The sequence below is a fragment of the Taudactylus pleione genome, unplaced genomic scaffold (assembly GCF_031769625.1).
Source record: "Taudactylus pleione unplaced genomic scaffold, aTauple2 ptg000507l, whole genome shotgun sequence".
NCBI lineage: Eukaryota > Metazoa > Chordata > Amphibia > Anura > Myobatrachidae > Taudactylus > Taudactylus pleione.
Genome location: NW_028284909.1, coordinates 1,142,483 through 1,166,489, shown reverse-complemented (window position 1 = coordinate 1,166,489; position 24,007 = coordinate 1,142,483). Strand labels below are relative to the sequence as shown.

At 46.8% G+C, this 24,007-nt stretch overlaps 1 protein-coding gene across 1 annotated transcript in view; it reads right to left on the bottom strand.

Annotated features, from left to right (window-relative positions):
* The window catches only part of SPTBN4 (spectrin beta, non-erythrocytic 4), a 172,915-nt gene that overhangs the window by 127,177 nt on the left and 21,731 nt on the right, over positions 1–24,007 (bottom strand). The window contains exons 2-11 of the mRNA XM_088450123.1: positions 21,060–21,137; positions 20,788–20,940; positions 15,616–15,767; positions 11,527–11,700; positions 9,223–9,314; positions 9,061–9,141; positions 5,202–5,317; positions 2,124–2,236; positions 1,451–1,638; positions 1,141–1,258 (exon numbers count right to left, since the gene is read on the bottom strand). Coding sequence (XP_088306249.1) covers positions 1,141–1,258; positions 1,451–1,638; positions 2,124–2,236; positions 5,202–5,317; positions 9,061–9,141; positions 9,223–9,314; positions 11,527–11,700; positions 15,616–15,767; positions 20,788–20,935 — 1,182 coding nt within the window. The 5' untranslated portion in view covers positions 20,936–20,940; positions 21,060–21,137. The remainder of the gene's footprint in view (positions 1–1,140; positions 1,259–1,450; positions 1,639–2,123; positions 2,237–5,201; positions 5,318–9,060; positions 9,142–9,222; positions 9,315–11,526; positions 11,701–15,615; positions 15,768–20,787; positions 20,941–21,059; positions 21,138–24,007) is intronic.

The window sequence follows — 24,007 nt, the reverse complement described above, 5'->3', positions numbered from 1 at the left end:
CTTACTGACTAGTTCTGTACTGCTAACCTACTGATCATTATACAGCATGTGATACATACTGATTAACTCTGCACTGGTAATCTACTGATTATTATATGGCATGATATACATACTGATTAATTCTGCACTGGTAATCTACTGATTATTATATGGCATGCAATACATACTGATTTATTCTGTACTGCTAACCTACTGATTATTATACGGCATTTAATACTTACTGATTCACTCTGTACTGGTAATCTACTGATTATTATATGGCATGTAATATATACTGATTTATTCTATACTGCTAACCTGCTGATTATTATATGGCATGTAATACATACTGATTCATTCTGTACTGTTAACCTACTGATTATTATATGGCATGTAATACATACTGATTCATTCTGTACTGGTAATCTACTGATTATTATATGGCATGTAATACATACTGATTCATTCTGTACTGGTAATCTACGGATTATTATATGGCATGTAATACATACTGATTCATTCTGTACTGCTAACCTACTGATTATTATATGGCATGCAATACATACTGATTCATTCTATACTGCTAACCTACTGATTATTATATGGCATGTAAAACATACTGATTCATTCTGCGCTGCACGACTACGGCTTTCTGCTAATGCCACAGCCGATGGTATTCCTACAGAGATGCCCACCGGCTTGCGGAAAAATGTGCACCTTCGGTTTCATCATTGGACAGTGCAACAGCCCAATGGAGGCACAGAATGTTCTTCTGGACATGGCCGTCGATATCAGCACAGCCGCGAAAAAAGTTGCAGTCTCATGTCCACTAAAATTACTTCTCTCTGCGACTAAATTCATTCTGCCCCCCACGGAGGTAATCATTGGGACGCATGTGCAGACTGAAAACATCGGCCGCTTGCCTCCGATTCCACAACTAAATCAGTCCCACAGTCTACTGAGTATTATAGAGTGAGATACCTGTTGATACAATCATCAAAGCATCTCATGTTTAGAAGCCACATGTAGCCCAACACCTGCATGTCTGTAACTGAGATCCTGCAGAGTTGGCTCCTTCTATAGGAACCATATACTGTATTTCCCCTTCAATACTTGGACAATACTATGTTGATATATATATATGTTACATATAGGCCTTACCTTGTTAATATCGGAGATATTATTCCCATCTGTAGGGACATACAATTTGCGTTTCTCTTCCCTCATCTTGCTCTGAATGGTGAAGAGAAGAACCTCCAAATTCCCTTTCTCCTGAAACCTAAGAAAAAGCAAACAGGTCAGCCTGTGATGCCCAGAACATAGGCAGCTCTGGCTTATGCTCACTGCACAAGTGAGACCGGCAACAGATCATGAAGCAATATCCCTGTAATTGTACCATCCTGTGCTCAGAGTACAGAAGGAACAAGACCGTAGTGCAGGAGGAGGGGTGCCAGAGGTGTCTCACACTCACTTGCACGGTTTCTCTGTGGTGCAGTAGGTGGTGAACGCCTGGAGCTGCTGCTGGACGCCCAGTAAGGAATTGGCGAATTTCTGGTTAGAGATGATCGATATGGTTCTCTCAATCCAGTCCAGAAGCTCTGATGCTAAGTCCTCATATCTATTAATGTCCTTCTCAGTCTCAATGGCCTGGTCCAGCACCTGCAGTGAACGATCAGTGTCACTATTACATATAGCTGATGGTGGCCACTGAGTACAGCAAATGTCAGAATAAGAACAAAAAGAGAAACCACCTAGAATTATATGATGAAACCCAACTTGCTCTGATCTATGAAGAAGAAGCAACTCCTCAGGCAGTGGGTGATGACAGCCGGTATCAGTTGTTTATTACACATACCTCCAGATTTAGACAATGCTATAGGTCACTAAGATATTACACAGCTAATAGGAAACAGGGAACATAAGCTAGACTGACTGGTTAGATTCTCTCACACCATTACTTCCATCAGTACCACAAAACTACAGAAACAACCAGTATCACCAGAAGACTAAAACTATTATTTTACATCTACTCCAGAACATCAAGATAAATAACTGGAGTGTGACAGTGTGACCTGGTAGAATCCTTTCCCCACTCACTGCTATGCACTGTGACTATATAATACACGACTAAGGGCGTGCGTCACCTTTCCAATGCGCTTGCCCTCCACAGCCAGAGCCTTCATCTTGGAGAAGTAGTGATAAAAAGACACAACGTATGTGATGATGGATTTCTCATCTGGATTCTCCATATTGACATCTAGAAGAAAATACAGAACAAACAGAGGGCGTCACGGAAACTATAAGGGTTCCATTTAAAAAAAAAAAAGAAACATTTTTTTTCCCTTATTTTAATACAGCAGTAATTCCCTCTTTAATCATGAGCTTGTATTAGCTATATATTGTAGCAATATAAAGTGGTGCAGGACGTTACATAGCAGGATAGGATATAATATGGCTATACCTAGCAATATGCAGCATATGACATTACATGGCTATAAATAATGGCACAGAGAGATCGAGAATAACAGGGCAAGATATAATGTTGGGGGACAGCATATTGTTTCACAAAGCAACTGCATAGAGTAGGAAGAAGCCTAACCCGCACCCCCACCCCGCAAGCCTAACCCTAACCCTCCCCCTAGTGTCTAACCCTAATACTGTTGGGATGTCTGCGGTCGGGATTCTGGAGCCGGGATTCCGACTGCTGTCAGGATTCTGACCGCTGGCATCGAAACTGCCAGAACGCTGACTACATCCCGTGGCTAAGGTCCACTACAAGTGAGAGAAAACATATAACCCACTCTAACACAGAACAGGCTTCAGGGTAATTGCTCTAAAGTGGATCAAGGATTGACTCAAAGCACAGTCATGTAAGAAGCCTTCCCCAGAAGTACAATAAATACCTCTGCATTGGAGTGACTTGTATACATATTTTCCATAAGGAAATTAGCTTAAAAGTATAAATAATTCTTCTAATTGAACAAAAAAACATTTATCTCTGTAGTTTGGCTCCTGTGTCAGCATCTGGTGCAGTTTTACCATGAGAACCAACTCCTAACCAGTCAAGTCTACAATGAATAATAATGCGTCCCGCTAAATGTTACAGGATTGGGCAATAGTTTAACTTCCTGTCCAATGTTCTAAAAGACACTGGACCTCATTCAGAGTAGTACGCAAACCTGACGGGTTTGCTTACTCCAATGGTAGAAGGTCGGCTCATGCGCAGGATCTGTACTGTATGCGCCGGTATTCCACGCCGAGAACTCTCACAGTTCCCCAAAGCCCGTTTGGGGGCGGGGAGTGGGTGGAGCTGGCGATGGAGATCCGATGCTGCATCTTCGACGCAGCGCTCGGATCGCAGATGCTGGCAGGAGGCCGGTTTTTCCTACAGACGCCTCCTGCTGCATCACCATATATTAGCATCGCTGCTGTGTCCAAAGACGCATCAGCCATTCTATCTGCGTCCACCTCTGAATCACCCCCACTGAGGGTATGATTCTGAGTCACATGCAATGTCAATAATCGCGCAAATGGTCGTGGTTCTTCAACTGCGCTACAAAGTCGTACCGTGCACGCTCCCACGGTGTGTACGCAGAGAATCGCAGTAGCGATTGAGGCACATTGTCTCAGAAATGTATTGGACATGTAGATGGCATTCCTAGTGGGGATTAGGAGGTGGATATTCAACTTACGGAGAGGCATTGTCTCAAGGGCGTGTTATGGGAGTGTCACGTGCGTGTCGCATAACTGATGGCCAACCCATACATGGAGGGGTGTATTTATCAAAGTTTGATTTTGGTTGATTTTGTGTTTTGGGTGATTTTGCATTCGATTTGCATTCTATTTTGAGCATCAGAGATTTACTAAAGTCAAAATCGAATGTGAAATCGAATATAAAACCAAATCCCCTTCAAAATTGAATATCGTCTAAACATAGGCCAACACAGAATCCCCCGATTTACTAATATTCTATTTGAAATCGAACACCAAATCCCCAAAATAACAGACCTGCTTCATGCTGTGATTTTAGCATGAGCAGATGCCAGTTACACAGAAACACACAGATCAGTGAGATCCATGCATGCTTCTGTGTGTAAAATAAAAACAAAGAACAATGTGGGGTCCCCCCCAAAATGCACAACCAGCACCAGGCTTTTCTGGGCCGGGATTGGTTGTGAAAATATTGGGGGGGGGGAACGTAGGGTTGCCCCATATTTTCATCAACCAGCACCAGGCTCAGTGAGCTAGAACTGCTTGTGGAAATGCGGGGGGAAGAATGAGTAGGGGTCCACCGTATGTTCCAAAACCAGCACCGGACTCTTTCTAGCGGGGGTGTAATGCCACAGCCAGGGGAACCCTTTCACCTGGTCCTCCGGCCAAAGCATTATCTCTGGCACCCCTGGGAGGTGGGTGCAGGGTTGATTTTGTTACAAAAAATAGATGAATTAATATTGTCTTTTACAGTAGAACCAGAGGTCCCAGCAAGCCTCCCCTGCATGCTGATACTTGGAGAACTACATTAAGGGCCCACTGGTACCTTTAGTTTACCTGCAAAAGAAATTGTAAAATAAAGACAAGACTCACACACCATGAAAGTACAACGTTATTATACTCACACATACTCACCTACAATACCTGTAGGTGAGCATGAGATTTTTTCACACAGAAGCATGCATGGATCTCACTGATCTGTGCATGTTTCTGTGTAACTGGTACCTGCTCATGCTAAAATCACCAGCATGAAGCAGGTCTATTATTTTGAAGAAATCACTAGTCAAAATTGAACCACATCTAATTTGATTTAGAAAAGGCTTACAAAATCAAATTTTTGCAAATGTGGGATTTTGACAGTGATATCTACATTCGATTTGATTTCAGGTGAGCTAAATCAAACATAAAATAGAATGCAAACTTGAACTTTGATAAATATACCCTTTAATGGCTTACATTGGTGGCCATACTCCTGGAGAGTCTACGGCCGTGGCTAAAGAGGCCACAGCAGCATTCAACATACAATCAGCCCCTGAGAATCCAGAAGTTTGAAATTCTGGAACACGTTCACCTTCATGACCCAGCAGCGCGATACGCTAACAGGCACTGTCACTCATGGCTAAGCACATTCTAATGAACACTCACCCTCATAGTCCAACAATTGTGATGGATCCATATGCCCTTATGTCAACCAGCTAGTCCAATAAATTGATGTTCTACTAGACGCTCACCTTCAGGGTCCAGCAGTTTGATCAGACCAAGCTGTTGCTCAGCTGTATTAAAGGCTTGCTGGAGATTGTATGCTGCATTCGACTTAGTCAGTTTGTTGAAGTCAATGATATCCGCTCTAAATATATATAAACAAAGGTGGTTAATGTCATAATGTCTGAAAAATAATGGCTGGCAGAAACAAGGAGAATATGACACACATCCATTCAGACACGAGCAAGACGTCAAGGTACTCCTCAATCTTTATGTACATCCTTGGGGAAGGAAATGTTATTATAATAATAATAATAATAATAATAATAATAATTTTATTTATATAGCGCTTTTCTCCCTTAGGACTCAAAGTCGCTTGTTGAGGGTGGGATGGGGCATAATTTGTGATATTCAACCCAAAACTGATTTTTCAGTTGTGCTAAGAATTCCCTCTAAACCTTTAACATTTTGTATTAATCGCAGCATGATGTTTAGTTTGTAAATTTAGAACCAGACTTAAATGTATCATATGTAGTGTTATCTTACTGGTTTCCAGGGCCGGACTGGGCATCGGGCACTTCTGGCAAATGTCAGAAGGGTCGATCGCCACAAGGGCCGACTTGACGGAGCACAGGCTCACCCAGCAGAACAACCTCCTGAGCGGCGCCATGCTCTGAAATGCGTGGCCGCGTCATTGCGTAATAACGTGGTTGGCGGCCAAGCCCCACCCAGGCAGGTGGATGCTAGCCAGACAGCTCCTGCGAGCTGTCAAAGTGCAGGGCTGCCCAGCAGCAGCACCCAATGATGACCTTGGTGACTGAGGAAGGCCAGCCCACTTTGATGAAATAATACCACGATTCAGGAGAAGGGGGCGGGGCCTTATGCTGTGGGTCACGCATGCGCACAAGAGCGTATAGGGACAGCGGGCCATTCCGCGAGAGGAAGGTAAGCAGGAGATACTGTGATATCTCCTGCTTTACCTTCTTGATGAATGGCCCAATTACTCAATTTCTACAATTGCAAGTGAAAATGTTCATTTTCCTTTGCTTTTGTAAAAATGAAGTGACGATGAATAGGCCGCTATATATCTCACGCCCTGTCCCCTCACTCTCTTTCTCTCTCCCTCCACTTCTCTCTCTCTTCCTTACTCTCTCACCTCCCTCCCTCTCTCTGTCTCTCTCTCTCCCTTCCCCTTTTCTTCCCCCTGGCAATTTTATTGATGGGGCACCCACAACTTAGTTGCTCCGGGGCCCCCACAAGTCTTAATCCTGGGCCACGCCATTACTTAGTGACGCGGCCGGGTGTGAGATACGCCCGGGCCCGGGAGGAATCTGGGAGGAATGGCTAGACGGCATTTTGACAGCTCCTGTGAGCTGCCTGCAGGATTGCCCGGCGGCAACATGCTGAGGACATGGTGGAGTCACTGGAGTGTCACATGCGGCCACGGTGATGTCATGACGCGGCCGGGCGATGGATGAAAGGCAAGGGCGGGCGAGAAGCTGACTGGATGGACTAGATGCCGTCTTCGTACACCTCATGATCTGCTGACAGACGCCATCTGCAGATGCCAGGGTATTACTGTGAGTGGCATAATGTGTTATAAGGGGCATTATTGTGTGTCATAATGTATAAGGGGCATTACTGTGTAGCATAATGTATAAGGGGTACTACTACTGCATGGCATAATGTATAAGGGGCACTACTACTGTGTGGCATAACGTGAATGGGCTCTGGGTGGCATAACGTGAATGGGCTCTACTGTATGGTCTAGTGTGAATAAGGGACACTACTGTGTGACGTAACGTGAATAAGGGACACTACTGTGTGACGTAACGTGAATAGGGGACACTACTGTGTGGTGTGGTGTAATGTGATTAAGGGACACTACTGTGTGACATAACGTGACTATGGGGCACTACTGTGTGACGTAACCTGAAAAAGGGACACTACTGTGTGACTCAATATGAATAAGGGACACTACTGTATGGTGTAATGTAATGAAGGGGCACTACTGTGCGGTGCAATGTAATGAAGGGGCACTACTGTGCGGTGTCATTTCTTTAGATTGTAAACTCTCACGAGCAGGGCCCTCTTCCCTCAAATGCTTCTCCTTATACTTTCTTCTACAAAAGAGCATCTAACAATTGATTGCTGACTCCCTGCTGCTTATTTTGAGCGTTATGATCGCTAATGCAGCATATACTTGTCCTGTATTGTACTGTACTGTAAGTCACTGGTGTCTTGTTCACTTATTTGTGTACTTTGTAAGGCACTGTGGAACACTTATGGCGCCATAGAAATAGAGGATAATAATAATGTGACTAAGAGGCACTACTGTGTGGCATAATTTGAATTGGGGGTACTATTATGTGGTTACGCACCTTCCCAGCGAGGCATAGACTAAGAAGTGGGAGGGGACAGGAATAGTAAGGGGAGGAGTCTATGCCAGGAGCCAGATGCTGACGCAAGGTGGGCCTGTGTGCTCTTTAAATGCCAGGGCCTATTTTTAGTCCCAGTCCGGCCCTGTCGGTTTCTATCATTTTTCCTTATATACAGATGTGTCCACATACATCTATCCTCTGTGTGCTACAAGTCGCAGTACACATAACGCATGAGAGCCACGTGAGTTGGTAGCGCTGAGCGGATTTTCGTGCAACTTTTTACCTTCAAATGTGTCTTATTCGCACAATGATGCAAAAAGGAAGCACACGCAGTTTCTGCTGAATAAAATGATATGCAGAATGCCTATGGTTCTGTGGGCCTCATTCAGAGCCGGACGCTCTTTGAGAGCGCTCGCTCTGAATCAGGGCGTCCCTGTTTTTTTTTAAAGACGGCCTCCTGGCCGCTCGCTAAGCTGTGGGTGACCACCCACAGCTTTAGCGAGCGGCCAGGTGATGGTCGCGATGGTCACGACCATCGGGGCTTGCGACGAGACCCTTGTGGTAGGGTCTCGTTCCCGCAAGCCCCAGTGACCTTTCGGTTCTAATAGAGCCGGAAGCTCACCACTTACATCACTCGTGATGTCAGTGGGGCCGCCCCCAAACGGCAGGCGTTCCTTCGGGAACGCCTCCGTTTGGCCAGCCACCCCCCCTGCCCGCCTCCAAATGGGGCAAGCTGTCAATCAAAATCGACAGCCGCCCCGCTTTGGTGCGAGACCCGTAGCGACAGAGAGCCCATCGCTGGCTGGGTCTCGCGCATGCGCAGTGGGGGACCATCGACCTGCTTGCGAGCGCTGTGCGCTCGCGAGCGGGCCTGAATCAGGCCCAGTGTGCGTCTGCGGGTGCCTCTGCATGCAAAATGCTAAGTTACAGCATCAGCGGCTGTGACACTGTAACGTAGCGTTTCACATGCAGATACACCCGCAGTCACACACAGAATAGAGGCATGCTGCATATCATTTTAATCAGCAGAAGCTGCTTTGTGTGTTCTATTCGCATCACGGTGGGGAATAAGATGCATTTGACGGTGCCCACTAAAAAGTCGCAGCAAGTCGCTACCAAGTCACGCCATGACTAGAAGGGCTGTTTAACGCGGTAGGAGGCTAGAAGATGTATGAGAACACATCTGTACTCCAACACATTACACAGCTGCTCAGCATAGCGGAGGAGAAACATTTCTGCCCTGCACATAGTTGTAGGTACTGTGCTACAACCCCTGCCAAACACAACTAATGGGTCAAAATTATTAAGCGCTGGGTTTGTTGTGTGTGCAGATACATCTAAGCTTGAATGCAAATGTGGCATTTTACATACAACTGCAAACCAGGTCCTACAGTACTCTTGTTGTCATTCATTATATACAGTATAATAGTCTCTAAGAGATGCTGATATCTATCTGACAGCTAACACATGATGATGTGTGATGACGAAAGCACTTAACGCGCGGTACCTGTGTCTGTGGATGAGCGCGCTGAATGCCAGGCCATCTCTCCAGCTTGTGGTAAAGTTCTGGATATTGACCTCCGGATAGCTGTAAGCACACAGAATCTTACATTGGTATATGTTTACTTACTGATTCCCTTCTCCGTGTGACAAAATGAACTGAACTCACCCTGCAGTCTTCATCTGGCACCACAGGAGGAGGGCGTCCTTTGCCGATCTCGTCTCACGATTGTCCTCAGTTTCTATCTTTATTACTTGGATCTGCCAGGAAGTGAGACATTCCCATTACAGAGGGAACCAAGGGCCTGATTCAGAGCCGCTCGTAAGCGGCCGCTCGTTCATTCCGAGCGATGTTTGCACAACTGCGCATGCGTACGGATCGTAATACGCATGCGCGAACCAGTCAGTGCGTCCGAAAATCATTTGTTCGCTAAATAGCGAATGCCTGCTATTTTGAGTGACAGGAGGAGGCATATGTGGGTGGTAACAGGGGAAGGTGCTTGAAAACGGGGAGTGGAGATCCGAACGCAGGCGTGCTTAAAGGTCAAAACGGGCGTTTTATGGGTGTGCATAATTAATACAGCAGCGTCATTGACCACGTCACTTGGTTGATTTATAGTCAGAACTGCTCGCAGGATTGCGGTAGGAAAAACCAACCACAAGAATAGCGAGCAGTTCATACGCTGGTCGATGTACTCGATTAATCTAATAAATAGCGGACATGACGTAGGATGCGAGCGGCCAGGGGGCGTAGTTTTCCAAAAAACGACCGCATGTTTTGTACGCTCGTTCAGACCTAGAGGCGTGAACAGACCGCAAAGAGCGAACGGTTCATTTGAATAGCCACCCCTTTTTTCTGAACGAGCGAGCGCAAATAGCGTCCGGCTCTGAATCAGGCCCCAAGTGCCAATGTGGGCGATCAGACAAACCCCATATACACATGTATACGGCATGATCTAGGTTACATATTTATGTGTCATTTTATTTACCCAACACTCCAGGGGCTTCTGTGGCAAATTGTGTGTGCGTGCATGCGTGTGTGTGTGCGTGCATGCGTGTGTGTGTTTGTATAATTATAGCAAAGGGAAGAAATAACTAACAAAAAGGATGCTGTGTTGAATATGATGATGTGGGGGTTAATGATAATGCTGAGGAAGGTTAATGAGAAAGGGCTTTAATCGTTATTAGGTGATATTGATGTGCTTAAATGATAATGATGGGGGTTAATCACTATAATAACCCAGAGGTTGATTATGAGCTAAACTCATCACCACCATCAATTATTCTCCTCCTCCTCTTAGTCATAATCAATTCCTCAGGAATCCTGTTTATTGAGCATGTGAGTATGAAGTGGTTGGATGGAGGTCTAGCACATCTATGGACAAATGTACTAAAGGCCCGATTCAGACCCGGTCGCAAGGCTGCGTTCGCACGTATCCTGCCGATGTTGGCAATCTGCGCATGCATATAAGACACAGTGCACGTGCGCAAACTAGTCCAAGCGATCGGGAAGCGTTCGCAGCCTGTACACAGACGCTCCGCAAGCATGAGTGACAGGACGTGCCGTTTGTGGGTGGTGACAGGGGGTGGCCGATGGTAACGGGGGTGTGGTGGTGCGAACGCAGGCGTATCTGTGTGTCTGAACGCCGTTTCAGGGACGTGCATAATCAAGTTGCATCGTCAGCGTACATGTCCCATGGCTGAATTACACACAGCAGCACTCGCAGTGCTTGCGGTAGGGTATGCTCAGCCACAAGTGTTGCGTATGGATCCGATGTTACTCGATGTTACCGATTGTTTAATACACTTCCTGGAGATGACGTGTGTTACTAAGGGAAAGTGGGTGTCTTGTGTCAGGCTGGTGGGCGTCTAAATACATACCGCGATCACACGGCAAGACATACTGGGCACGCTGTCTTGCTAGCGATCGCGGGATTTGCATAATTTGGCTGCTGACAGCTGCGTGCGAACGCAGCCTTGGGACCGGGTCTGAATCAGGCCCTAAGCTCTGGAAAGTGATAAAGTGGACAGTGAAAAACTACCAACCAATCAGCTCCTGACATATTTCAAACACAGCCTGTAACATGACAGTAAGGAGCTGACTGGCTCATAGTTTATCACTGTCCAATTTATCACTTTCCAGAGTTTAGTATAGTACATCTTCCCCAGCAGTCTCCAGTTTTCATTCACGCATCCAGTATACTCTATACGGTTATCCAGTGTTATCCCAAATGAGTATCCCCCCACACTGGTACTGCTGTCATGCTCCTGATGAGATGGCCTGGATTAGGTCACAGTAATGCTGGGCAGATTTGGTATAACAAGCATCAGGTATATTATTTAGCTCAGTATTACCCATATTTTAATATACATCAATGCTCTAAAGTAGCTTTAATTGCACATAGTAACAAGTTTCTCATTTATTTCTGTGTATTTCTATGTGTTTTGTGATTCTCGGGAGGGTGCAGAATACCTGAAAACGGAGGATAATTGTCCAGACGAGGCCCAGGGTTAGCCGGTGATTTCCATCTACTATATCATGTGATCCCACGTTCTCTAGATGGACACGCTGCTCCTTTAGAAACTGGAGGGCCTTGTCCACATTCTCCAGAGAGTGGATTCTCATCCGGCCTCTGGTGGGCTTTGGCTAGAGATAAATACTCATTGTTACTGAAGGAACCACACTCCGCTCCTGACCTTAGATCCTACTACCTCCCCCATTATGAAGGTTCGGATGGAGATAGATACTCACTGTCACTTTAGAAACCACACTCCGCTCCTGACCTTAGATCCCACTACCTGCCCCATTATGAAGGTTAGGATGGGGATAGATACTCACTGTCACTGTAGAAACCACACTCCACTCCTGGCCTTAGATCCCACTACCTGCCCCATTATGAAGATTAAGCTAGAGATAGATACTCACTGTCACTGTAGAAACACACTCCGCTCCTGACCTTAGATCCTACTACCTGCCCCATTATGAAGGGTAGGATGGAGATAGATACTCACTGCCACTGTAGAAACCATATTCCGCTCCTGACCTTAGAACCCACTACCTGCGCCATTATGAAGGTTAGGATGGAGATACTCACTGTCACTGTAGAAACCACACTCCACTCCTGACCTTAGAAAACACTACCTGCCCCATTATGAAGGTTAGGATGGAGATACTCACTGTCACTGTAGAAACCACATTCCACTCCTGACCTTAGATCCTACTACCTGTCGCATTATGAAGGTTAGGATGGAGATAGATACTCACTGTCACTGTAGAAACCATACTCCGCTCCTGACCTTAGAACCCACTACCTGCCCCATTATGAAGGTTAGGACGGAGATAGATACTCACCGTCACTGTAGAAACCATATTCCGCTCCTGACCTTAGAACCCACTACCTGCCCCATTATGAAGGTTAGGATGGAGATACTCACTGTCACTGTAGAAACCACACTCCACTCCTGACCTTAGATCCTACTACCTGTCCCATTATGAAGGTTAGGATGGAGATAGATACTCACTGTCACTGTAGAAACCACACTCCACTCCTGACCTTAGAACCCATCACTTGTCTTGACATCATTTTATAAACCAGCTCCGGCCCTTAGATGCCATTTCCTCCCCCCACCAAGAGTGTCTTGCAGATAATGGTGTTGCTCTTTAAAATGTCACGGCCAGAACCGCCAACAAGTGCTTAGTAAAAATACCACAACATCTTTCCTAGCTAGAAGTAAAGGAGGAAGACACACAAACCCGACACACAAGATCCATTACGCTCAGAAAACTGCATGCTTCTCCTGTGCGACGGGAGAAGCAGTTCCCCTACACTTCAGTTTGCCGGCATTGACAAGCCCCCCCCCTAGTTCCTCAAATGAATCCACCAATCCACACAGTACAACATGTCTGCATAACAACTCTGCAAAGCTGTCACGCAGCACCTCCTTCCTAACAGGGCAACTTGCTGCAGAGGAATGAAACGTAACTAAAATGTAGGTAAGTATAAGCACGCCAGTTATTTATGGTATATCATTCAGCTCAGTAATACACAGCTTTTTACTATTTTACTAATTGCACATAGGGCCTGATTTAGTGTTGTACGCAAACACAAGGGTTTGCGCACAACACCGATGGTGAGGAATCTGCGCCTGCGGAGGATCAGTACAGCGCATGTGCAGGTCTCCTTCTGCGAGATCGCTCGCACTGCCCCCAAACCGACCGTTTGGGGGAGGAACAGAGGCAGCAATGGTGAGATTTTTCTACAAAACGTGGGAGGGGGATCATCCCCGTTTTGTATTCGTACCGAGGACAGGGTAGATTTCATGGCCCCGACAGAGTGAAAACCCCAGTCATCCTGCGTGACCTCGGGGCTGCTCAGATGGCCGATGTTTCCGCAGATGATATGCTGCTGTGTCCTCGGACGCAGCAGCGGATCACAGAAGCCGGCAGGAGGGGTCTATTTACACAAGACTCCTCCTGCAGCATTAGCAGCTGCTGTGTGCCCTGCTTCCATCTATCAATCAGGCCGATAGTTGCTATACCTACTCTTTGAGGATATAAACCACACTCATGGCCTGATTTAGAGGTGCACACAATGCCCGTCGTTACCGCGATCCCATATGCAGCGGACTTGAGAAAATATGCTAATGACTCCCGCTGTCTTTTGCACAGAGACGCCCACCTCCGGCATCTCACATCCGCTGCTTACGTACAAAAGAGGAAACATCGAACCTCTGAGCTGTCTCAGAATTACGTCTCACCTAAGACGCCGAGGCCTTTCCAGCTGGCCAGAAACCGGCCCCGAAATGCCTGCATTTTTGTAGCCACCCGGGTAACGGGGGGACTAACGGGAGACCCGGGAACACTAACACACTGCTCCTCCTCCCCTGCTGCATCTAATCACTTCTACTGGACTCGCATGATGTCACACCGCACCGCGCTCTGTCTCTGGGTTTCTGCTTCCTTCATGTGAAGAACTGAACTGAAGCGCGGAGGAAAGGACTTGGAGCTAGAGGCACTGCAGGAGGTAACGCAGAGCAAGAAGCAGCAGCAGCAGGGAGGAGGTAAGTGTGTGCTGCGCTGGGCTGGTGGCTGCGGAGACAGAGGTTGAGAGACACTGGGGGGGGTTTGGCTGATTAACACATGGGGGGGTCTGGCTGACAAACGGGGGGTCTGGCTGACTGACACATGGGGGGAGTCTGGCTGATTGACACATGGGGGGAGTCTGGCTGATTGACACACGGGGGAGTCTGGCTGATTGACACACGGGGGAAGTCTGGCTGATTGACACATGGGGGGAGTCTGGCTGATTGACACACGGGGGAGTCTGGCTGATTGACACACGGGGGGAGTCTGGCTGATGACACACGGGGGGAGTCTGGCTGATGACACACGGGGGGAGTCTGGCTGATTGACACACGGGGGAAGTCTGGCTGATGACACACCTGGGGGGAGTCTGGCTGATTGACTGACACACGGGGAAGGCTGGCTGATTGATTGACACACGAGGGAGGCTGGCTGGTTGACACACGTGGGAGGAACTGATTGACACAAGGTGAGGGGAAGGCTGAGGGACACAGGGGAGGAATTGAGTCTGAAAGACACAGGGGCAGGAGGCTGGAAAAAGGCAGGAGGCTGGAGTGACGGGGCAGGAGCCTGTAAAGAAAGGAGTTTGGAGAGACCCAAGTATCTGGAGGGGATACACGGGGCCCAAGTCTGATTTAACCTCTGTTATATTATGATGACATTGGTTATATTTCTACACAAACAGGCATCTTCTGGATCATGTTGAGGGGTTGGAACTAGGACCACCTATTACTAAATGTCTAGTTTCAACTATGATAACACACCACATAAATCATGAAGCTTAGTTTGTAGACAAATATACATTGTCACTGAGCTTCCAACCCGTTACCTCCCCAGATGAGGGTTAGCTTGGAAACTGATACTAATGTCACAGTAAAAAGTCCACCCAGCTCCTGATCTGAACCTGCTACATCTCTTACCATGACGATTAGGTTGAAAACTGATCATGAATGTCACATTAGAAACCCTACTTCGGTTTTGATCTTACAATCTGCCATAAATAAGGTTAAGTCGAAGACTGATACATTGGGGTATATTTACTAAGGTGCAGGTTTTTAGAAGTGGAAATGTTGCACATAGCAAGCAGATTCTAGCTATTATCTTCTAGAAGGTGCTAGATAAATGTTAAGTAGAATCTGATTGGTTGCTATGGGCAACATCTCCAGTTCTACAAACCCGCACTTTAGTAAATATATCCCTTAATGTCAACTTAGAAACTGCACTGAATTCCTGACCTTCGAAGTTACTACATCCAGCATCATGAACGTTAGGTCAGAGAGGGATCATCGGTATCAATGTAGAAACCCCACTCAACTCCTGACTTTTAAACCCACCAACATTCCCTTCATGTATGGTAGGCCGGAGATAGAAACTGCATGACATTATATTAAGCACACATAATATATCACATGAACATGGGGGTAGTTACACTAACACTGGTACATTTCCCATGCACAAAGTACTAGCTCAGGTGCGTACCAGCTGCTCTCCGGATAGCACCTCCAGCAATTTGGTAATGATGTAGCCATCTCGCAGGTCGCTGTACAGGTCATTCACGCGGCACGGCACTTTGGAGAGGTGAGAATTCATCCACTTGGTGAAGGTTTTCTTCTGAACAGCATCTCGTTCATCTTTGGAATAAAATTGGAAGAGATTCTGTGTGACTCGACCTTTTTATAACATATGTTTAAAAAGAAAAATCTCTCCGACTGAATGAGCTAATTGAATTCCGTGACAGGGTAACGGAAGCTATCAGGGCTTGCATGTTAGGGAGGGAGATTTGGTACGGTTCCATACAAAAAGGTCAACAATGAGTTTGTTGACACCAAAAGGTCAACATGGAAGAAGGTTGACATGACAAAAGGTCGACAGTACAGAATGTTGACAGGTACTAAAGGTCTACAGGTTGAAAAGGTCGACATGGAAATGGTCGACACAGAACTTGTAGACTTTTTTTGTTTGCTTGTTTTTTAGGGTTAGGTTTAGGGGTAAGGCACTAGGCGGGACAGTTAGGGCTAGGCACCAAGGGAAGGGATAGGTGAAGATTATAGTTAGAAAGAAAAGCACGTGTCGACCATTTCCATGTCAACATTTTTAACCCGTCGACCTTCTGTATTGTCTTACTTTTTTCATGTCAACTTTTTTCTTTGTCGACCTTTAGGTGTCCGACCAAATTAGTGTTGACCTTTTTATCGTCGACCTTTTTTTATCACGCCCGATTTGGTAAAGGCACTTAACTGTGCCGTACATAGTAAAGGACTCATCCAGGAATGGTTTCTTTAATGAAAATCTAACCACATTCCACAAATAACTTTGGAAGTGTGCAAATCCCAATGGAAGCAGGCGGATTACCCATAATGCAATCTAGGCTCCCACTTAAGAGCCCAGATTTCTGTAACCCATTTTTATGTGTCTTTTTAGTGACAGAGAAGGGTGAAGACGGATGCAGTCACAATGTCAACAATCGCAGTATTTATAGTCATCGGGGCAAAATCATTTACCCACAGGACTTACCACATGGCTGCAGCTCCTCACTGTGTACCCCATCTGTGTCACCCCTGTCTGTCTGCCCTCCCCTTTAGAATGTAAGCTCTCACGAGCAGGGCCCTCTTTCCTCATGTGCTTTTCCTTCACTTACTCATACTACTGTCTACTCCTAATTCCCCACACTGGCACCTAACACTTGGTTATTTGCTTATTTTGTGTTATGATTGCTAATGCAGCAATGCTTATAAACTATGTCCTTGTCCTGAATTGTGTACTGTAAGTCGCTGTTTTCTTGTTTGCTCATTTATGTGCTCTGTAAGGCACTGCAGAACCTTTGTGGCACCATATAAATAAAGCATAATAATAATAAACCTGGATGTATACAAATATTTGGCTATTTCCATGTGTGGTAAACCCGCAGTTAACTCGTAGCTCCCAGGTCAAGTGCTCAGAGCTATGGAATTACCCCACACGATAAGACTCATGCAGATTTTTCCTCGCAGCTCCTGATGCTGCAAGGACAAATCTGTAATAAGTGCACCCTCGGGACTTAGGGCCTCATTCAGAGGCGGTCGGAGGATGCAAGCGGTCGCTCAGAAACTGGGCGGCCGCTTGCATCCTGACCGCCCGCCTCTGTTTCGGTCGTTAGGCTGTGGGTTTACACCCACAGCTCTAACGACCACTAGGGTGATGGTCGCGATGGTCAGAGACCATCGCGACCATCGGGACTTACGACGAGACCCTAGGGTAGGGTCTCACTTGTCGTAAGCAACGGAGAGCTTCTGGCTCTGTCAGAGCCGGAAGCTCTCCACTGACATCACTAGTGATGTCAGTGGGGCCTCCCCCAAACGGCAGGCGTTCCCATAGGAATGCCTCCGTTTGGGCTGCCACCCCCCCGGCCCGCCTTTCAAACGGGGCGAGCTGTCAATCAACATCGACAGAATGCCCCCTTTGGAAAGAGACCCGCTACAACCGGTGCTGTCGGTCGTAGCGGGTCTCACGCATGCGCACGAAGGAGCCGGCTCCCTCGTGCGCATGCGCACTTGACAAACATCGAGGCGGCCGTGTGGTCGTAGACCGTATGGCTGCCTCTGAATGAAGGCCTTAGGGCCTCATTCAGAGGCGGTCGGAGGATGCAAGCGGTCGCTCAGAAACTGGGCGGCCGCTTGCATCCTGACCGCCCGCGTCTGTTTCGGTCGTTAGGCTGTGGGTTTACACCCACAGCTCTAACGACCACTAGGGTGATGGTCGCGATGGTCAGAGACCATCGCGACCACCGGGGCTTACGACGAGACCCTAGGGTAGGGTCTCACTTGTCGTAAGCCACGGAGAGCTTCTGGCTCTGTCAGAGCCGGAAGCTCTCCACTGACATCACTAGTGATGTCAGTGGGGCCTCCCCCAAACGGCAGGCGTTCCCATAGGAATGCCTCCGTTTGGGCTGCCACCCCCCCGGCCCGCCTTTCAAACGGGGCGAGCTGTCAATCAACATCGACAGAATGCCCCCTTTGGAAAGAGACCCGCTACAACCGGTGCTGTCGGTCGTAGCGGGTCTCACGCATGCGCACGAAGGAGCCAGCTCCCTCGTGCGCATGCGCACTTGACAAACATCGAGGCGGCCGTGTGGTCGTAGACCGTATGGCTGCCTCTGAATGAAGGCCTTAGGGCCTCATTCAGAGGCGGTCGGAGGATGCAAGCGGTCGCTCAGAAACTGGGCGGCCGCTTGCATCCTGACCGCCCGCCTCTGTTTCGGTCGTTAGGCTGTGGGTTTACACCCACAGCTCTAACGACCACTAGGGTGATGGTCGCGATGGTCAGAGACCATCGCGACCACCGGGGCTTACGACGAGACCCTAGGGTAGGGTCTCACTTGTCGTAAGCCACGGAGAGCTTCTGGCTCTGTCAGAGCCGGAAGCTCTCCACTGACATCACTAGTGATGTCAGTGGGGCCTCCCCCAAACGGCAGGCGTTCCCATAGGAACGCCTCCGTTTGGGCTGCCACCCCCTGGCCGCCTTCCAAACGGGGCGAGGTGTCAATCAACATCGACAGCTCGCCCCCTTTGGAAAGAGACCCGCTACGACCGGTGCTGTCGGTCGTAGCGGGTCTCACGCATGCGCACGAAGGAGCCGGCTCCCTCGTGCGCATGCGCACTTGACAAACATCGAGGCGGCCGTGCGGTCGTAGACCGTATGGTTGCCTCTGAATGAAGGCCTTAGGGCCTCATTCAGAGGCGGTCGGAGGATGCAAGCGGTCGCTCAGAAACTGGGCGGCCGCTTGCATCCTGACCGCCGCCTCTGTTTCGGTCGTTAGGCTGTGGGTTTACACCCACAGCTCTAACGACCACTAGGGTGATGGTCGCGATGGTCAGAGACCATCGCGACCATCGGGGCTTACGACGAGACCCTAGGGTAGGGTCTCACTTGTCGTAAGCCACGGAGAGCTTCTGGCTCTGTCAGAGCCGGAAGCTCTCCACTGACATCACTAGTGATGTCAGTGGGGCCTCCCCCAAACGGCAGGCGTTCCCATAGGAACGCCTCCGTTTGGGCTGCCACCCCCCGGCCGCCTTCCAAACGGGGCGAGGTGTCAATCAACATCGACAGCTCGCCCCCTTTGGAAAGAGACCCGCTACGACCGGTGCTGACGGTCGTAGCGGGTCTCACGCATGCGCACGAAGGAGCCGGCTCCCTCGTGCGCATGCGCACTTGACAAACATCGAGGCGGCCGTGCGGTCGTAGACCGTACGGCCGCCTCTGAATGAAGGCCTTAATGTGCATGGTATTGGGTAGTAATTGCATAGGTCAGGGCAGAGCTGCAGCCACAGGGTAAGTCCTGTGACTAATTGAATCTGCCCATGATGTCGACATTGTGGATATGTCAACATGGAAAATGTTGACATCTGCAGAATGTTGACACTAGCGTTAGGCACTAGGAGGAGGATTAGGCTGCGTTACTCACCTCTGGATGCCGGAAGTCACCATCACGTCACCGCCAGACCCGGAAGAAACCTCTGGAGCCTTCAGATCCGCTGAGAAAAGGTCAGTCACCACTGGACCAACAGGACTGTTTTGCTGACATTCTAATCATGTCAACATGTCATCAGTGTTGACATAATGAATGTCAACATGGTCAATGGCGACATGCTAAACTTGTTGACATGCTGCATATTGACATTACGGCCATGTCGACATTCTTCCGTCAACATGATAAATGTCGCAAAATATACCCAACCAGGGTGAAGAGGATCCATAACAAAAAAGAAAACAAAGGTCTGCACTGGACAACTGGTTGAATTCAATAAAAATTCAATATAAGGTGCACCTGCAGCATGCACTACCAAGCGATTTGCTACCCCCCGCACTAAATCATAAATAAACTATCAAAAATGTATCCAACTAATTGGAAACATTAGTAACACAATGCAACGCTGGTTGAACTAATATCTATTTATTAGCAGATGAACATGAATTTAAATTGATGTTCATCTACTAATATATATATACAGTAGTGCAACCAGCGCTGCATTGTGTTACTAATGTTTCCAATTAGTTGGATACATTTTTGATAGTTTGTTATTTATGAAGAGGATCCATCACATAACACTAAAGGTGCCCACACACATACCGATCTGCACACGATCCCACGATGTGTGCGATTTCCCCTGAACTCTCCCCCGGCATCTCCCCGGCAGCTCCTACACACGATTTGGAGTAAAAAGCATAAGATCTATTCTGCTTCTTAACTTTTTTTTTTTTTTCCCCAGTGCATTTTGTCCCAGATTGTCAGATCTGCCCTACTGCACGGCAGATCTGACGATGCGATGTGCGACCAGCGGGGACGTGCATCGCATCGTGATCGTGAGTTAGGACTCACGATTTCCTCACAATTTGGCCATATTTTACACGATCTGTCGTCACGATTCGTTGGAATCGGCCAGATCGTGTAAAATATCGCTATGTGTGTGGGCACCTTAATGTGTCACAAGGTTTAATAGGAAGCAGCAAAGGCAGCCTTATAGTCTAATTTAACAACAATGATTAAAAGGGACTGAATTATGATGGGGAGGGGGTAAATTAAGTCATATCAATGACCTTTCTCCTCGCTGTGCTACATCTCATGCCTTCTACCTCACCTACAACCTCTCCAGATGAGATGAAACGTAAACCTACCAGCCAGAGCTTTAATCCGGGAGCACTCGAAAAATTTGCCAGAGGCCGTGGGCTCTTCCCAGGCATGATCAGTCTGCTCCCAGCGATTGTTGTTGTTTGGGGGGGCCTGCACCTCCATGTTGTCCAGCTCCGGGCTCACATTCGCCATCACCACTATTAGGAAAGCACACAAGATTATCCATCAATATTTTAAATAATATCACTACCAGTTACCTTTTATCCATTACATATCATTTAATTAATTCAAAACTGTACAAATAGCTGGCACCCACCATATAACAATTTCTTCACCTCTCGTCAGCTTAGAAGTTATAATTTCTCCATATGATCATTACCATTCCTTTCGCACACTGAAAACAGAGAGAAACGTATTAGGAGAAGCACATTATCTGATTGCCAGAGGCAATAACTGAGGAACATAAACATTATAGGGGGGATGATAATAATGTGAGCTGGGGGATACAAGAACAGATCCTGGCTTGGGGACAAATTCTGTGTGTGAGAGTGGGACAAGAGATGGGCAATGTGACATGACCTGGAAAAGACATGAGCATGTTGTGATACATACAGGACAAGAGATGGGCAATGTGACATGACCTGGAATACACATGAGCATGTTGTGATATATACAGGACAAGAGATGGGCAATGTGACATGACCTGGAAAAGACATGAGCATGTTGTGATACATACAGGACAAGAGATGGGCAATGTGACATGACCTGGAAAAGACATGAGCATGTTGTGATACATACAGGACAAGAGATGGGCACTGTGACATGACCTGGAAAAGATATGAGCATGTTGTGATACATACAGGACAAGAGATGGGCAATGTGACATGACCTGGAAAAGACATGAGCATGTTGTGATACATACAGGACAAGAGATGGGCAATGTGACATGACCTGGAAAAGACATGAGCATGTTGTGATACATACAGGACAAGAGATGGGCAATGTGACATGACCTGGAAAAGACATGAGCATGTTGTGATACATACAGGACAAGAGATGGGCAATGTGACATGACCTGGAAAAGACATGAGCATGTTGTGATACATACAGGACAAGAGATGGGCACTGTGACATGACCTGGAATACACATGAGCATGTTGTGATACATACAGGACAAGAGATGGGCACTGTGACATGACCTGGAATATACATGAGCATGTTGTGATACATACAGGACAAGAGATGGGCACTGTGACATGACCTAGAAAAGACATGAGCATGTTGTGATACATACAGGAGAAGAGATGGGCAATGTGACATGACCTGGAAAAGACATGAGCATGTTGTGATACATGCAGGACAAGAGATGGGCACTGTGACATGACCTGGAATATACATGAGCATGTTGTGATACATACAGGACAAGAGATGGGCAATGTGACATGACCTGGAAAAGACATGAGCATGTTGTGATACATACAGGACGAGAGATGGGCACTGTGACATGATCTGGAATACACATGAGCATGTTGTGATACATACAGGACAAGAGATGGCCACTGTGACATGACCTGGAAAAGACATGAGCATGTTGTGATACATACAGGACAAAAGATGGGTACTGTGACATGACCTGGAATACACATGAGCATGTTGTGATACATACAGGACAAGAGATGGGCACTGTGACATGACCTGGAGGTACTTATATTGTGATAGGTAGAGGATAGGAAACTGAGTGTATTTAGAAATGTAGAGAATATTAGTGTATTAGAATATGCATGGGGGATAAAAAAATGAGCATATTGGGATATACAGAGAATAATACTAGGCACACGCCTGACTAATTTCACTCACAATCTGATTATCCTAATGGAATATGCAGAGGATAAGAGATGCTCCTATTGGGATATGCAGAGGATAAGAGATTTCCCTATTGGGATAAGCAGAGGATAAGAGATTTCCCTATTGGGATATGCAGAGGATAAAAGATGATCCTATTGGGATATGCAGAGGAAGAGGTTATCCTATTGGGATATGCAGAGGATAAGAGATGATCCTATTGGGATATGCAGAGGATAAGAGATGATCCTATTGGGATATGCAGAGGATAAGAGATGATCCTGTTGGAATATGCAGAGGATAAGAGATTTCCCTATTGGGATATGCAGAGGAAGAGTTGATCCTATTGGGATATGCAGAGGATAAGAGATGACCCTATTGGGATATGCAGAGGATAAGAGATGATCCTATTGGGATATGCAGAGGATAAGAGATGACCCTATTGGGATATGCAGAGGATAAGAGATGATCCTATTGGGATATGCAGAGGATAAGAGATGATCCTATTGGGATATGCAGAGGATAAGAGATGATCCTATTGGGATATGCAGAGGATAAGAGATGATCCTATTGGGATATGCAGAGGATAAGAGATGATCCTATTGGGATATGCAGAGGATAAGAGATGATCCTATTGGGATATGCAGAGGATAAGAGATGATCCTACTGGGATATGCAGAGGATAAGAGATGATCCTATTGGGATATGCAGAGGATAAGAGATGATCCTACTGGGATATGCAGAGGATAAGAGATGATCCTGTTGGGATATGCAGAGGATAAGAGATGATAACATTGGGATATGCAGAGAATAAGAGATGATCCTATTGGGATATGCAGAGGATAAGAGATGATCCTATTGGGATATGCAGAGGATAAGAGATGATCCTATTGGGATATGCAGAGGATAAGAGATGATCCTACTGGGATATGCAGAGGATAAGAGATGATCCTATTGGGATATGCAGAGGATAAGAGATGACCCTATTGGGATATGCAGAGGATACGAGATGATCCTATTGGGATATGCAGAGGATAAGAGATGATCCTATTGGGATATGCAGAGGATAAGAGATGATCCTATTGGGATATGCAGAGGATAAGAGATGATCCTATTGGGATATGCAGAGGATAAGAGATGATCCTACTGGGATATGCAGAGGATAAGAGATGATCCTATTGGGATATGCAGAGGATAAGAGATGATCAAATTGGGATATGCAGAGGATAACAGAAGATGATCTTCAGATCCAATAGAAATGATCCTATTGGAATATGCATCGGATAAGAGATGACCCTATTGGGATATGCATCGGATAAGAGATGATCCTATTGGGATATGCAGAGGATAAGAGATGACCCTATTGGAATATGCAGAGGATAAGAGATGATCCTATTGGGATATGCAGAGGATAAGAGATGA